Source organism: Terrapene carolina, unplaced genomic scaffold (genome assembly GCF_002925995.2).
Source record: "Terrapene carolina triunguis isolate 2854851 unplaced genomic scaffold, T_m_triunguis-2.0 Scaffold68, whole genome shotgun sequence".
In the NCBI taxonomy this organism is placed as follows: Eukaryota; Metazoa; Chordata; order Testudines; family Emydidae; genus Terrapene; species Terrapene triunguis.
In genome coordinates, this window is record NW_020664419.1 from 78,838,351 (window position 1) to 78,855,055 (window position 16,705).

General features: G+C 41.9%; 1 protein-coding gene across 14 annotated transcripts in view; it reads right to left on the reverse strand.

Annotated features, from left to right (window-relative positions):
• ANKS1B (ankyrin repeat and sterile alpha motif domain containing 1B) overlaps positions 1–16,705 on the reverse strand; it is a 730,881-nt gene that overhangs the window by 26,077 nt on the left and 688,099 nt on the right. For 12 of the 14 annotated variants that reach the window (XM_026648981.1, XM_026648980.1, XM_026648979.1 and 9 more), the window contains 2 exons: positions 13,197–13,204; positions 480–566 (listed from right to left, as the gene is read on the reverse strand). In XM_026648981.1, coding sequence (XP_026504766.1) covers positions 480–566; positions 13,197–13,204 — 95 coding nt within the window. The remainder of the gene's footprint in view (positions 1–479; positions 567–13,196; positions 13,205–16,705) is intronic. The other 2 variants (XM_026648977.1, XM_024199867.2) reach the window with 1 other exon arrangement.

Below are 16,705 nucleotides of genomic sequence, written 5' to 3' on the forward strand. Positions count from 1 at the left end.
GAAGCTGGAAGACGATTATACTAGTCTCATACCTCTTGACCTTTGTTACGTTGGGTCTTGTATAAAAACCCACAATTTTAGTACACGTACAGGGGGTGGGAAAAGCCCCCATACGGGATATTTTGTGTTTTGAAAAGCGAGGAGCACATACTTTTCTGCATAATGTACTGTAACGGGAAAATAGGTTGGGGGATTTTGTCCAGGTGAGAAGGGGCATCCTGCCAAACCCTTCTTGTGATGAGCTTCCCTTTGATGGGGGAAGACTGGACACAATTCCCTCCAGAACTGCCATCAGTGCTGCTCTGTTTGTCCACAGGAGTGGGTTTCTGGAGAGTGAGAGAGGTACTCTGTCTGTTCAGGGTAGGAGAGAAAAAAAAAGGGGGGGGGGGAATCCAAGCCCTGATCCCCATGTGGCTTTTACTAGATAAGCTATCTAGCACAATGAGGAATAAAATCTGATGTCCAAAAATTACACATACCTTATTTGTTGCATCAATAAATTTGACTCCCTTGTAAGAAACTGATAGAACAATAGTAGGGACTTTCTTCATTTGCTCTGTAGACTTCTGAAATAAAAATGAGACGGCTGTTAGAACAGTTTGTTCTGCGCTGGCAAGTGTAGCCTGTTCAATTTTTTTCTTCTTCTTTTTCTCCAGCTGGTAAAATATATGTGAATTAAAGTAAAACAAAACTTAATTTAAATATTTGTCTCTTTCTCTTGACTATGCTTTGGGCTTGTGAAACAGCTGCCAACACAGCCTACAACACAGATATTGATTTGCTAGAGTAAAGGACTGCAATGGATACATTTGCACTTTAGTAAGGTGAACTACAAGTAGGGCCAAAACTCTACCATATAAAACTATTGTAGTATGGATAGGTAGTTGGTTGGTAAATAGGGTTCAGAGAGTACTCATTCATTGTGAGCTCTACAAATGGGGAAAAATATGAAGTGGGATCAGTGATTTATTTTTTGGACAGGGAAAACAAATTCAGCTGCAATCAAATATGGAGATAACACCAAAGTCAGAAAGAGTAAACGGTGAGCGAGATCAAACTGCAAAGTAATCTAGACAGATTATTAGAGCAACTAAGTAAGATGAAATCCAATATTTATGGAGTGTCATATACATAAGATCATAAGCACAGATCTAAACTAAGGAATAGCTGCTGTATCTGGAAATAATGTGTTTCAGAAAAAAGTAGAGTTAACAGTAGATAGCAAAATAATCATGAGCTTGAAGGAGAGGGCCAATGATCAGATCTTCTAATCGGCTCCTGCTCCCTCAGGACTCAAACAGAATTATACATTTGTGACATGACATTCAAAACCAAAGAGCCAACCAGATTCTGCAATTATGTCTGTTTCCATGAACAATGAGGGTAACTGTCTCTGCTAATCAAGTTTCATAGTTAACCCCTATATATATTTTGTGTGTGTGTGCGCGCGCGCACGTATGGTTGCATCTCTCTTATTAATGGTGGCAGACTGAACAAGACAATCTATACTGGATAAAGATTCTTGTAACTAGAAGGGCTAAAAATGTCCTTTTTTAAAAAGGAAAGCTTAAATGGAAATTTCAGAGAATATAGCAAAATCTGCATGAAGGTACTAATTCCATCCATGTTTCTCTTGAGCATGGAAAAAAAGAGTACTGATGCCAATGGAATGTGTGTGTGAAAAAGATGTCAAATATGAGCTTCTTCATAAAATTCAGTGACAGTTCACAGAACGCGTGACAGTAAATTCATGAAAGCTTCTGTATATCCATCCATCAGAATAGCAAGCAATACACCCAGCCTACACTTAGTTCCAGACAAAATATTCATAAACATGACAACACAGATTTAATCATCTAGCAACCCAGCTTCTAACTTCCGTCCTGTTCTTTCTACCCCTACAGCTAAATCTTTTGTTCTGAGACTCTGTCTCTTATCTTAATTTAACTGCCTCCTGTCTGGCCTTCCTAACAACACTATCCACTCCCTCCTAATCCATATAAAGCACACCCACTAAATTAATCTTCTCTGTCCATTGGTCCAATCACATCACCATCTCTTTTAGTCTCTCCACAGGACTCCCTTCCTCAAATACATCAAGTTCAAGCTTTATGTCCTTGCCTTCGAAGCCCTGCATAGTTCTGCCCTCCCTATTTTTTCCATCCTGTCTGTTTCAATGCTACTCCTTTCCTCTCCATCCCCTTTAATCTGCCAGTGATGCCAGCTTTTACATGTCATTAGTCCACTTCATTAGTCCTTTCGCCTTTTTCCGTACCGCCCCCTACGGATAGAACACCCCCACTCAGATCTGGTCTGCAAGGCCACTATCTGCATTTAAATCCTCCCTGAAGAGCCAGTTCTATGTAACACCTGCATAAACTAGCTGATCTCCATGTCAAGGTTGGGGATTGGTCCTGCTTTGCGCAGGGGGTTGGACTATATGACCTCCTGAGGTCCCTTCCAACCCTGATATTCTATGATTCTATGAAGGTTGTGAGGTAACGGGATAGAGTATTTCTAAAGAAAAGCAACAATAACAAAAAGAATGAATGTTATTTACTCTACAGTAACTGTGGTTCTTTGAGATGATGTTGCCAGTGTGGAGTCCACTGTAGGTGCCCATGTGCCTCATGTGCGCAAGATTGGATTCTTTTGAATACCAGCATTTGTCAGGCCTATGCATAGGCCCTGTGCATCCTCATGTTCCAACAGGAAGACATAAAGGGTGGAGTGGCCATGACCCTCTCTCAGTTCTCTTGCAATTTGAAACTTGTGTTCACTGAGGATTCTGAAAGTGGGGATGAAGGGCAGATTATAGGATCCAGACTGACAACAACATCTCAAAGATCTATTCTTTAGTAAATAACCTTTCTTTCTTCTTTGAGGATAGCAGTGTAAATCCCATGATAGGTGACTGGCAAGCAGTACTCTCTCTGGATAGTAGGAAGAGTAGTATCAGCTGCATTAGTCAAACAGAGATTGTAGTACCGCTCTCCTGAACTTGGCATCTGCTTTGGCCGTCTAGTCCAGGGCACAGCGTTTGATGAATGTCAGTGGGTTACTCTACATTGCTGCCTTGCAGCAGGAAGAAGGCACACAGATTGATTGGTTGATTCAGATGGAATTCTGACACCACCTTGGGGATGAGCCTTTGATGAGGTTTCAGCATCACCTTCTCCTATGAAATGTCCTAATAAGAGGGTGAGACATAAGGACTGTCTTCAGAGTGAGATGAAGTAAGGAGCATCCTGAAAGCCTTGAGAGGATGATGCTGAGGTACTAGGTAGGGGCAGGTTCTTTTGACCAGTGGGTAAGTACGTAACAGGCCCTTGATGAATTCTGATAGCTCTGGGTGAAAGATGGAACATGATTGCACAGGTGGATGGTAAACTGATATTGCTACTAGTTGAACCTTAGTGGAGCTGAATGAAAGGCCAGACTGTTTCAGATGCTGCAAACAGTCCAGGCGCTTTGGTATTGAAGCATGCAGAGGGTCCAAGCCACGCTGGCTCTGCATATCAAGAACCTCTTCCATTTTGACAAATAAGTCCCTCTGGTGAATGTTTTCCTTGTCTATATCAGGATCTCTGGGACTTGCCTATAGCACTCCATGTCCACGGTACGTAACCAGCCAACATCCAGGCTATCAGGTAAAGGGACTTTGAGTCTGGATGGACTATCTGACTGTGGTGCTGTGACATGAGAATCAGGCAGTTTCGGAACTAAATCAAAGGGTGAATGGGCATCTTTAAGTCAGTCAGCCATTGGCCAGTAGGGAGAATGATGAGAATTACTGTGGGTTTGTTTCTTTTGATTTTGGAAGTCACCTGGGGATCAGGGAAGTTGGGGGAAAGGCAAATGGAGGCCTGGATTCCATTGCAGAAGAAAGGAGTCTGGCAATGACCCAAGGTTCATGTCGCTCTGGAACAAAAATTCTGGCACTTGGCATTGTCTTTGATAGTGACCAGGTTTATCATGGGACCCTTCTCCCCCAATGGAATATTGGCTTTGATGGACCTCTGCAGGGATCACTCATTATTGGTCACAATTGTTTGCTCAGGAAGTCTGCCAGGTCATTGCTGACTTCTGAGAGGTGAAGAGCCAACAGGGTTCTCCCATGTTGGTGACACCATGTCCAGGGTTTGATAGCTTCCAGGAAGAGGGGTGATGAGTGGGCATCGGCTTGCTTGTTTATATAGGGCATCATAGAGATGTTGCCCATTAGGAGCTGCACTATGAAATTTTGGAGGACACGTAGGAACATTATACTGGTTAGTCTGACAGCTCTGAGTTCCAGGATGTTTATGTGAAGTCCTATGTCTCCTGGGGACTAGGTCACATTCATTTGTGGGTGGTCCAGGTGACATTACCCTGCCCCAGATGTTTCTGTGATCACAATCTTTGTTGGGAAGGCGGATTAGAATAGTACCACCTCCCACAGATTTTTGGGTTCCATCATCCCTATCAACTCTGTGAGGACATGAGGTAGCAATGAGACCTTCCTGTCACTGCAGTGTCTCAATGGAGAGTAAATGGACCTGAGTCAGAATTGTAGGGACTGCAGGTGAAGTCCAGCAAGCAGTGTCAAACATGTACACTCTGACATATGGCCTAACACTTCAAGGCAAGTTTGTACCATGTAGTGGGGTTTGATTTTTATCTTAATGAGCAGTGATTGCAGTGACAGAAACCTGTCTTTGGCAGGTACTCTCTCTCTCTGAAGTCGATCATAGTGCCTATCAGCTCTATCTGTAATGAGGTAAGACATGATTTTTCATATTTCAGCCAGAGACCTAGCTGGTTGAACAGAGAGGTAGCATATTCTAGGCTCACTGCCACTTCCTGCTGGGACTTGCTTTACAGTCATCCATGTAAGGGTGGACGTGGATGCTCTGTCTCCTCAGGAATTCTGCTACCACCACTTGGCATTTTGTGAAGACTGTCAGTGCCATAGACGGTCCAAATGGCAGTATCTTGTACTGCTAGTGATTTGGTCCCACTTTGAATCTCAGATACTTCCTGTGGGCCAGGAAGATAGTTTTATGGAAGTATTTGTCATGTAACTCAAGAGCCACAAGACAGTTCTGAGTCTGCAGAGATGGTATGAAGAGGCAAGCATTACCATTCTGAATCTGATGCAGTGCATGTATTTGTTCATTCTCCTTCGGTCTAGGATAGCACAAAGTCCCTCCCCCCACTTTAGCATAAGGAAATATCAGAAGTAAAAGCCTTCTCCCCAGTACTGCTTAGGTCCCTCTTCCATGGTTCCTAGAAGGAGCAACAAGGTCACTTCTTTTTGTAACAGTGAGATGGGTCCCTGAAGAGGGACAGGGATAAGGTGTGGAAATGAACACGGTAGACATCATTGCCCATTGTTAACACCCATTTGTCTCATGTAGTAGTGGATCAAACATGGTGGAAAGAGGTTAGGTGGCTTGCGAAAGTAGTGGGAGGCTTTGGATCAGCTCCGATGTGGCTCTCAACACTGCTATCAAATCTGTTGCCTTTGTTTTGTCCTAAGGTGTGCCCTCTGAGAACCTGGATTTCTCTTGGACTGTGGATACTACCAAGGACCCTGGATTTGGGTGGGTATAAAAATGTTCAAAGCCTTTTAAGATCATCTGGTATTTCTTTTTTTCCACCTGTTTTAGACGTCCTACCAAGGACCCTGGATTTGGGTGGGTATAAAAATGTTCAAAGCCTTTTAAGATCATCTGGTATTTCTTTTTTTTCCACCTGTTTTAGACGTGGGACAAAGACTGGCTCGGGTTTGCCAGAGTTCCTTACTCAGCTGAAGTATGTCCTCGTTGATGGGGAGAACAATCCTAGCTGGATTTGTTGAGCTTAGAATACCAAAAAGCTTGTTGGAACTTGTCGATGTTTGTACTGGCAATCCTCCACTCTGGGCTGTTCCCAATTCTGTGGAAGATTTGGAGGCTTAATCCATGGAGTGATGTTTTTACATCCTCCTTGTGGGATGGTCCTGTGTGGTGGTTGAAACTATATTTATGCACTATGTGGCTTTTTCTCTTCGCATCATGCTTCTGCGTCAGGGCACATGTGCCAGCTCTGGTGTTGAGGTTGCCGGTGCTGAGGTTCTCCGTGCTGGCTTTGATAGCGTCCTCTTTGTTGCCATCCCTTTTCTGACTGATTAGGGATGTGGTTTCTGCTTGGGGAAGCATTGATTGATGTTCACTCTTTTGACTTCACTTCAGTTTTCATTTCTTCTGAGTCTGAAGTGACTCACATAGATTGCTTGAGCAGATGTCACAAGTCAACCATCCCTGGACTTGTGGGTTCTGGAAGAAAACTACCTGCATGCCGAGCTCTCCCCCGGCAAAGGCAGCACTGGCTGTGCCCATCGATGAGGGGGAGTCTGTCACAGGACGGGGAGGATTTGAACCTTGACAGCTTGGTGACTACCCTGTGGCTGGCAGTTGGTGCAAAGCATCTCACCCCGCTGTAAAGGCTGTGTGTGTCTCTTCTTTCTTGTACTTACACACACTTGCCCACACACTTAGAGCACCCAATCAAGGACAACAAGGAAAAACAAAGGGTGAAGATAATTTTTTTCACCAATTCAGTTTGAGAAATAATGGGTCGGACACTCACTGGGTTTCATCTCGCTCCCATGAATGGTAAGCAGGAACTCAGGGATGGTGATGACTGCTTCACCCTTTATGCCCTCACATAGGAGCATGAGGAGTCACAGGGCACTAATGTGGCCCTATTGGATGTTGTTTTTCAAAAGAATCCAATCTTATGCACACGAGACACTGATGCACCTACACTGGGATCCACACTGAAACACACTCAAAGAACGTTGTGTTATCAATCCTCAAGCTACCATGAGATGGTCATTTACCACTATGACCACTTGCACGTTCTCTACCGTTCATCTGTTCATCTTTTTCGAGGAGGGATTGTGCTTCCTTTATATTTGTACAGGACATAGCACAATGTGGACACACATGGAAACAAATTATGCATAACAATAAAACAATAACTGATTATTACAGTTAAATCCCATTTAGTATTTATCAGTTAATATAATCATAGTTTCAATAATCTTTGAAAAGATCTGGAGACATCTGCTCAGATACCACAATAATCTACCATATTTTTCACACTTGTGTGGTATTTGAGAATCCCGTATCTTCTCAATGTTACATATTTGCCTCTTAGTATTCACTATTCTAGGACATCACTATAGAATTTGTATCAGACAATCCCCTTTGCTATCACATCACCAGCATCTGTTAGTCAATGACCTTGCACAGTTTAAGGTGCGTTGGTGTCCAACGTGCTCTGTGAATAATTTTAAACATTATTTTTATTTGTGACTGTCCTTATGAATTTGAAATCTTTCCCCAATGGCTACTGTAGATCTGAACTCTCAGTTCTTTCTTCCACGTGACCTTTAAAGACTGAAGTGAATTAATTGGAAAGCTACACTCCATTAAGGTAGAATATATTTTTGAGAGGATATGTAAGGAAAGTCACACAATAAATAGCCTAGAAAGAACGTGGCAAACATGGATATATACTTAATAATGCAGTGTCCCAGCTGTTAATATCTTATAAATCCTCTAGATTTAATTTCTGCTATGTTATGTCTATGTTATGTTCTACGCTTCCTGCATGCAATGAAATATGGGACTGAGGCCTGAAAATCATCTTCTAGGAATCAGAAAATAGATTTCCACATTACTATAAATCCTGTCCTCAACCAATAAATCATTTCCTCCTATAGTTTGATTTAGGCATTGACCCAGATAAACACCTGCTGTGACAGCACGGGCAGTTGTTTACTTAGAAAATGAACTCAATTCAAGTCCATTTCATTTGAGACCCACCTGGCCATTATACCCTTGAAAATCATCTTATTAATGATTGCTTGAGAGGCAGATGGGGTTTGTTGTATCTTATTTTATTTGTAATTAAAAAAAAGAAATGTATGCATAAACAAAACATATATTTGGTGGCATCTATCTCCCTTCACCTCACTGTTCCTACACTGTAAGCTCTTCGAGAGGGACCATATATTTCTATTTGTTTGTACAGCAACTAGCAGAAGAGAATCTCAATCCAATCTGGGACCTTTGAGTGCTACTGTAATAAAAATATAAAGTAGGGCAGTCAAACGATTAAAAAATTAATTGGGATTAATCATGTTGTTAAACAATAATAGAATACAATTTATTTAAATATTTTTGGGTGTTTTCTACATTTTCAAATATATTGATTTCAATTACAACACAGAATACAAAGAGTACAGTGCTCACTTAATATTTATTTTTGATTACAAGTATTTGCACTGTAAAAACCAAAAGAAATAGTATTTTTAAATTAACCTAATAGAAGTACTCTAGTGCAATCTCTTTATCATGAAAGTTGAACTTACAAATGTAGAATTATGTATAAAAGAAACTGCATTCAAAAATAAAACAATGTAAAACTTTAGAGCCTACAAGTCCAATCAGTTGGGTCATCATCCGAGACTGCTATAACATGAAATATATGGCAGAATGTGGGTAAAACAGAGCAGGAGACATACAATTCTCCCCCAAGGAGTTCAGTCACAAATCTAATTAGGGTTTTTTTTTAAATGAGCATCATCAGCATGGAAGCATGTTCTCTGAAACGATGACCGAAGCATGAAGAGGCATATGAATCTTTAGCGCATCTGACATGTAAATATCTTGCAACACCAGCTACAACAGCGCCATGTGAACGCCTGTTCTCACTTTCAGGTGACACTGTAATTAAGAAGTGGGCAGCGTTATGTCCCGTATATGTAAACAAATTTGTTTGTCTTAGCGATTGGCTGAACAAGAAGGACTGAGTGGACTTGTAGGCTCTAAAGTTTTACATTATTTTGTTTTTGACTGCACTTATGTAACAAAAAAACCCTACTTTTTTAAGTTGCACTTTCATGATAAAAAGTTTGCACTACAGTACTTGTATGAGGTGAATTGAAAAATACTATTTCTTTTGTTTATCATTTTTATAGTACAAATATTTGTAATAAAAATAATATAAAGTGAGCACTGTACACGTTATATTCTGTGTTGTAATTGTAATCGATATATTTGACAATGGAGAAAAACATTAAAAAAAATTAAATAAATTTCAATTGGTATTCTATTGTTTAACAGTGCAATTAATCGCGATTAATTTTTTTAATCACGGTTTATTTTTTTTTGAGTTAATCATGTGAGTTAACTGCGATTAATCAACAGCCCTAATAAAAAGACTAATAATTTTATTATATTTTATCATTTGTTAACAACTTAATAAAATATACTGGCTAATATAAAATCATGTTAATTTCCAGATTTTTCCTCTATAACCAATAAAACTGAATGTTGCATATACTATTTAAAGAGATTACTCAATTATACCAAGCCATTAGCAACATAATAAATACATACATTGGGAGTACAAGTTTATGACTTTGTAAAATCTTAAAGTTTAATCCAGGTTTTCTATTTTCCCAAACGAATCTGCTAATTATGGCCTGTATTTGCTTTCAATAGCTATCTGAAGATATAGGTGGAGATTACCAAATATGTAATTAAACTGTAGAGTCAATACCATTTTCTGAAAAAGTCTGAACGTGACTCTACATTGTTAGCGGCAACTTGTTCCACCTCCCTCCCCCCTAAAGCTTAGTGTTTCAGTACAGGAATCACACTATCCCTTATTTTACCCACAAGTGCCTTACTTACAATTATTCTGGGGATTACATATCCTTACTGACTTTCTGAGTGGTCCACCTGGACAATGTTGTTTGCGTGAGAGAGAAAATAGTAACAAACATTCACTTTTTGTTCAATTAGTGTTGTAGCCAGGCAATTTTGAAAGTACTTCATACATTCTATCAAATTAGCCAGCTTCTCTGGTTCCATGAGTTTTTACAATATCACCTGTATTCTTATTGGATATAATACTAATGTAATCTCTTTGGATAAGATATTTGTTCTAATGGCCATGGCAAAAAAGTCCAAAGCCGTAATAAACAAAATATGATACTGGAAGCATCCCTGCCTTACATCTATTCTATTGATATCTCAAATGGTGAGAAACTATGTCCCAATCTTGCCATCAGACTCACAGGCAGATTCCTTGAGCCTATGTGGATCCAATTTGACAATCGGGATCAACATTAGTACACAGAATAGAAGCTGTTGGATTTAGCTAAAATAAATGCATACTATTAACCAAAAATTATGCTTTTTGAGATTAGCAAACAAACTCCTCTCCACCCTGTCAAATGCCTTCTCCACATCCAGCATCATGATGACAGTGTAGTGTGACTCTTTCATGTGCCACATTAGCTAGAAGAGATGTCATTAGTTGGTATTCAGAATTCATTCTTTTATAAACCACTTCAGAAATTATGTCCTAATCTTGGTGCCAGATCCTCCATTAAGCCCATAAGCACTCTTGCAATACTTTAAACACAACATTAATGAATTACATCGGATAGTACTTTGCACATCGCTGTAGGTCTCTACCTTGTTTCGGTATTAATGACATTACTACTTTATTCAGATATATCAAGAAAAGTCTATTATTGTTAGCTTCCTTAAATATTCCCAACAAGACTGGGGTCGGCTAATCATTGTAGATCTTGCAAAATTCTGAACAGCATCACCCAGAATCTTCCCAGGGCTCAACAAATGTACAGCTGTCAACGTTTCCTCCTACCTTACAAGCTTTTCTAGAGACTCTGGCTCATCTTCAGCAATAAAAGCCATATCAAACCGCTCTAAAAATGTGAGTAAGCTACAGTCACCATTTATTTCTGATTCATAAAGTTTTTTAAAAAATAAAGAATACAAAAACTCTCTAGTTAATACCTGACAAACTACGTACAAATCTGCCATCTGATGTGATAATGATAGGTATTATTCATTGTGCTCGATGAACATTGACTTGTGCTGCTAATAATTTTCCCGCTCATTCTTCATATTCATAGTTTTTGTTTGAGCCCGAACAAAACACATTCAGCCTCTGGTTGAGATCATATTTTGCACAAGGCAGTTTAATCACCCGGAGCTAAATACTTTTTATAGGCATCTGACAAATGCTGCCCTTTTGCCTCAAGTTGTCAAGTATGATTTTTTTAATCAATTTTGTTTATCTTAGCCCTCTGAGATGCAAACACAGCTCTAATATGTGAGTTTTTGCTGTAGCAGATGAAATTACAGAACCCACATTTTAGGCAATGACATTACTTAAATCCCATGTGGGAGTGGGGGAGGAGGGGAGAGTGGCAGGGGTACTTAGGAAATACGTTGCTAAGACTTTTTTAGCATGCAGCCTTCTCCTCCCCTCCCTCCACATGCCCTGCCAACTCCAATGGCTGGCACATGTAGGGGAGAGGAAATGATCTCTTTATCTCACTTTTGTTTGGGGGGAAGGAATGACTGAGCCCAAGAGGCCACAATCTCCATCCAAATTCTCCTCTTTACATGGCGAGGAGGAAAGATTTGGGCCTTGACAGGCTGCCCCTGTCTATTCCATTTCTCCATTTCATATAAGGTACATCCGCTGAGAAAGGCCACCTTCTGCTTATCCTTATCACTGACGATGGAAGGACTGAGCTGTGTAACACTTCCAAGTCTAGTATTTAAATCCCAATTCAGCAAAGCATTTAAGCACACACTTTGCTGAATCAGGACCCTAGAACCTTGATTCCTCATATCCCCACACCCAGAAAAGTCTTCCTATTGTCTAGAGAGGTCCTGGGATCCAAAGAATATATCCTCTCATATAAATCCTCAAATGCCCCTATAGATCTGATTGTTTAGAATCTGAATGATTTGGCTGTGCAACTTTAGGGTTTTTTAATTACTGGCAGTGAAGTAGTGCCCTTACTTATGTGCTCACAGAACTGTAGTAAGTATAACATAGTGCCCTCTTGGCAGAGTCAATATTCAAGGAATTCAGATATGTGGACACCAGTGTGAGCCTAGAGTAGAAACAGGACTCTGCCCAGCTCTAGATAGGAGACTTCTTTTTCAAAGGCAAAGGCATTGTATTCTGTCTTCCTGTTCCTACAGAGATTTGAAGCAAAGGCAGTAAATCTAAAAGAACAGCTTTTACTATCTCCCAGTTCATGCTGAGAGGGATGAAAGTCCTTACATTCTTGGATGTATCTCTCAATATAATTAATAAAAGCATCTTGGGCCAGGACAGAAAAATTTAATCTCGAAATACCAAAGGTCACCTTATAGCAGGTGTGGAAAGAAGATAAGGAGAGTATGCTGTGGTCTGCAGAAGGAGGGGGAGATGTTGTAAGAGAAGTCATCTGAAATTGAACATGCAGACATAAAAAATAAATCCACTCCAATCAAATTATGTGGATGGGAGAAAAAAGTAATCCATCTCATGGGTGCAGTTTTTGCCAAATGTCCATAGTTCTGGATGAATGCAAGAGCAGTGATAAGCTCCCAGAAGCAAGCAATCCAAAATTAGGGTGGGAGCGCCATGTTGAAATCACTTCCAGAAGCCTCTAAAGCATTTTTTCCCAACAAATTCATCACCTGACTTACTAAGATGTAGAACCTAAAAAGCACAATGGGTGACCAAAAAAGAGGTCCCTATTAAAAGAGTGGTTCTGATCTTCTCTATACTGCAACCCCATGTTACAACATACACAAGAGAGAGTAGTTGCCACTCCCTTTGATCTGGTGCTTGCGACCCCCAGGTTCAGAACTAGAAACACAAACAACTAGAAAGTGTACTGTAGGGAATCCAGCATGGGCAGGGGATAAATCAGATCTCATACTAAGTAGGTTATGTCCATTCCTAATTTTCCTGATTCTATGAAGGGTTAAGGAAGACTAAGACACTTTTCCTCCTGATGGGTCTTTTTCAAACTTGTGCATCTACTGATGAGAAGGTAACATTCATCCAGGGAATATCAAAATTGCTTATAACAGAATAAGGCCAAAGGTAAGCATCACAAGCCACACTAAGGAAAATTCCAGGCATCTAATTTTCACAGATCCTTTTCCAAAAGCAAGACCTGCCAGACTCTATAAAGAGTTCATTTATGGCATAAACTTAAGTATGTTACAGGCTGTTCAGGAAGGACAGGCAGGGCAGAAAAGGTGGGGGAGTTGCATTGTATGTAAGAGAGCAGTATGACTGTTCAGAGCTCCAGTATGAAACTGCAGAAAAACCTGGCAGTCTCTGGATTAAGTTTAGAAGTGTGAGCAACAAGGGTGATGTTGTGGTGGGAGTCTGCTATAGACCACCAGACCAGAGGGATGAGGTGGACGAGGCTTTCTTCAGGCACCTAACAGAAGTTACTAGATCACAGGCCCTGGTTCTCATGGGGGACTTCAATCATCCTGATATCTGCTGGGAGAGCAATACAGCAGTGCACAGACAATCCAGGAAGATTTTGGAAAGTGTAGGAGACAATTTCCTGGTGCAAGTGCTGGAGGAACCAACTAGGGTCAGAGCTCTTCTTGACCTGCTGCTCACAAACAGGGAAGAATTAGTAGGGGAAGCAAAAGTGGATGGGAACTTGGGAGGCAGTGACCATGAGATGGTCGAGTTCAGGATTCTGACACAAGGAAGACAGGAGAGCATCAGAATACGGATCCTAGACTTCAGAAAAGCAGACTTTGACTCCCTCAGGGAACTGATGGGCAGGATCCACTGGGAGAATAACATGAGGGGGAAAGGAATCCAGGAGAGCTGGCTGTATTTTAAAGAATCCTTATTGAGGTTGCAGGAACAAACCATCCCGACGTGTAGAAAGAATAGTAAATATGGCAGGCGACCAGCTTGGCTTAACAGTGAAATCCTTGCTGATCTTAAACACAAAAAAGAAGCTTACAAGAAGTGGAAGATTGGACAAATGACCAGGGAGGAGTATAAAAATATTACTCAGGCATGCAGCAGTGAAATCAGGAAGGCCAAATCATACTTGGAGTTGCAGATAGCAAGGGATGTTAAGAGTAACAAAAAGGGTTTCTACAGGTACGTTAGCAACAAGAAGAAGGTCAAGAAAAGTGTGGGCCCCTTACTGAATGGGGGAGGCAACCTAGTGACAGAGGATGTGGAAAAAGCTTTTTTGCCTCTGTCTTCACGAACAAGGTCAGCTCCCAGACTACTGCACTGGGCAGCATAGTATGGGGAGGAGGTGACCAGCCCTCTGTGGAGAAAGAAGTGGTTCAGGACTATTTAGAAAAGCTAGACGAGCACAAGTCCTTGGGGGCGGATGCGCGGCATCCGAGGGTGCTAAAGGAGTTGGCGGATGTGATTGCAGAGCCATTGGCCATTATCTTTGAAAACTCATGGAGATCGGGGGAGGTCCTGGATGACTGGAAAAAGGCTAATGTAGTGCCCATCTTTAAAAAAGGGAAGAAGGAGGATCCGGGGAACTACAGGCCAGTCAGCCTCACCTCAGTCTCTGGAAAAATCATGGAGCAGGTCCTCAAGGAATCAATTTTGAAGCACTTAGAGGAGAGGAAAGTGATCAGGAACAGTCAGCATGGATTCACCAAGGGCAAGTCATGCCTGACTAACCTAATTGCCTTCTATGATGAGATAGCTGGCTCTGTGGATGAGGGGAAAGCAGTGGACGTGTTATTCCTTGACTTTAGCAAAGCTTTTGATACGGTCTCCCACAGTATTCTTGCCGGCAAGTTAAAGAAGTATGGGCTGGATGAATGGACTATACGGTGGATAGAAAGCTGGCTAGATCATCGGGCTCAACGGGCAGTGATCAATGGCTCCATATCTAGTTGGCAGCCGGTATCAAACAGAGTGCCCCAGGGGTCGGTCCTGGGGCCAGTTTTTGTTCAATATCTTTATTAATGATCTGGAGGATGGCGTGGATTGAACCCTCAGCAAGTTTGCAGATGACACTGAACTGGGAGGAGTGGTAGATACACTGGAGGGTAGGGATAGGATACAGAGGGACCTAGATAAATTAGAGGATTGGTCCAAAAGAAATCTGATGAGGTTCAACAAGGACAAGTGCAGAGTCCTGCACTTAGGACGGAAGAATTCCATGCACTGCTACAGACTAGGGACCGAGTGGCTAGGCAGCAGTTCTGCAGAAAAGGACCTAGGGGTACAGAGGACGAGAAGCTGGATATGAGTCAACAGTGTCCCCTTGTTGCCAAGAAGGCTAACGGCATTCTGGGCTGTATAAGTAGGAGCACTGCCAGCAGATCAAGGGACGTGATCATTCCCCTCTATTCAGCATTGGTGAGGCCTCATCGGGAGTACTGTGACCAGTTTTGGGCCCCACACTACAAGAAGGATAAATTGGAAAGAGTCCAGCAGAGGGCAACAAAAATGATTAGGGGGCTAGAGCACATGATTTGAGGCGAGGCTGAGGGAACTGGGATTATTTAGTCTGCAGAAGAGAAGAATGAAGGGGGATTTGATAGCTGCTTTCAACTACCTGAAAGGGGGTTCCAAAGAGGATGGATCTAGACAGTTCTCAGATGACAGAACAAGGAGTAATGGTCTCAAATTGCAGTGGGGGAGGTTTAGGTTGGATATTAGGAAAAACTTTTTCACTAGGAGGGTGTTGAAGCACTGGAATGGGTTATCTAGGGAGGTGGTGGAATCTCCTTCCTTAGAGGTTTTTAAGGTCAGGCTTGACAAAGCCCTGGCTGGGATGATTTAGTTGGGGATTAGGTCCTGCTTTGAGCAGGGGGTGGGACTAGATGACCTCCTGAGGTCCTATGATTCTTAGCGAATGTAAAAGGAAAAATCAGAGTTAAAGGCAATGGGCCAAATTTTGTTCTCTGTTACATCAGTGTAATCGCTCTAACTTTAATGAGGTTGTACCAATGAGCAGAATTTGGTACCCGATAGAAAATCAAATAAGGGTATGTTTCCATTACGAAATTAGGTCAATTTTGTAGAAGTCAATTTTTAGAAATTGATTTTATACAGTCGGAGGACTCTGGGATAGCTCCCAGTGGAGTGCGTCCTCACTACCGTGGCTAGCATCAACTTACGGAGCGGTGCACTGTGGGTGGCTATCCCACAGTTCCTGCAGTCTCCGCTGCCCATTGGAATTCTGGGTTAAGCTCCCAATGCCTGATGGAGCAAAAACATTGTCACAGATGGTTTTGGGTACACGTCGTCAGTCGCCCCTCCCTCCGTGAAAGCAACGGCAGACAATCGTTTCGCGTCAGACACCAAGGCGATTAGAAGAGCACAGCAAGGTGCACTGCGCATCAGAGAGGCTTTGAAAACCAGTTTCATGACTGGCCAGGCTTCGGTGTGACAGTTGTGTGTGTTTCTCCTTGATGCAAACCCGCCCCCTTTGTTGATTTTAATTCCCTGTAAGCCACCCCCCACTTTGAAATAAAGTAACTATTGTTTTGAAACCATGCATTCTTTCTTTATTAATTTAAAAAAATGAGATAACAGACAAGGTAGCCCAGGTGTGGTGGGGGAAGAGGGAAGGACAAGGCCACATTGCTTATTGTAGCCACACTAAAAATCAAACTGTTTTCTGCTGCTTGGGCCATCCTCTGCAGTGAAGTGGTTGGGTGCCTGGAGCCTCCCCCCAGTGTTTTTGGGCATCTGGGTGAGGAGGCTATGGAACATGGGGAGGAGGGTAGGCGGTTATACAGTGGATGCAGTGGGGGTCTGTACTCTTGGCTTTCCTGCAGCTCCAACAGACACTTCATCATGTCCATTTGCTCCCCCA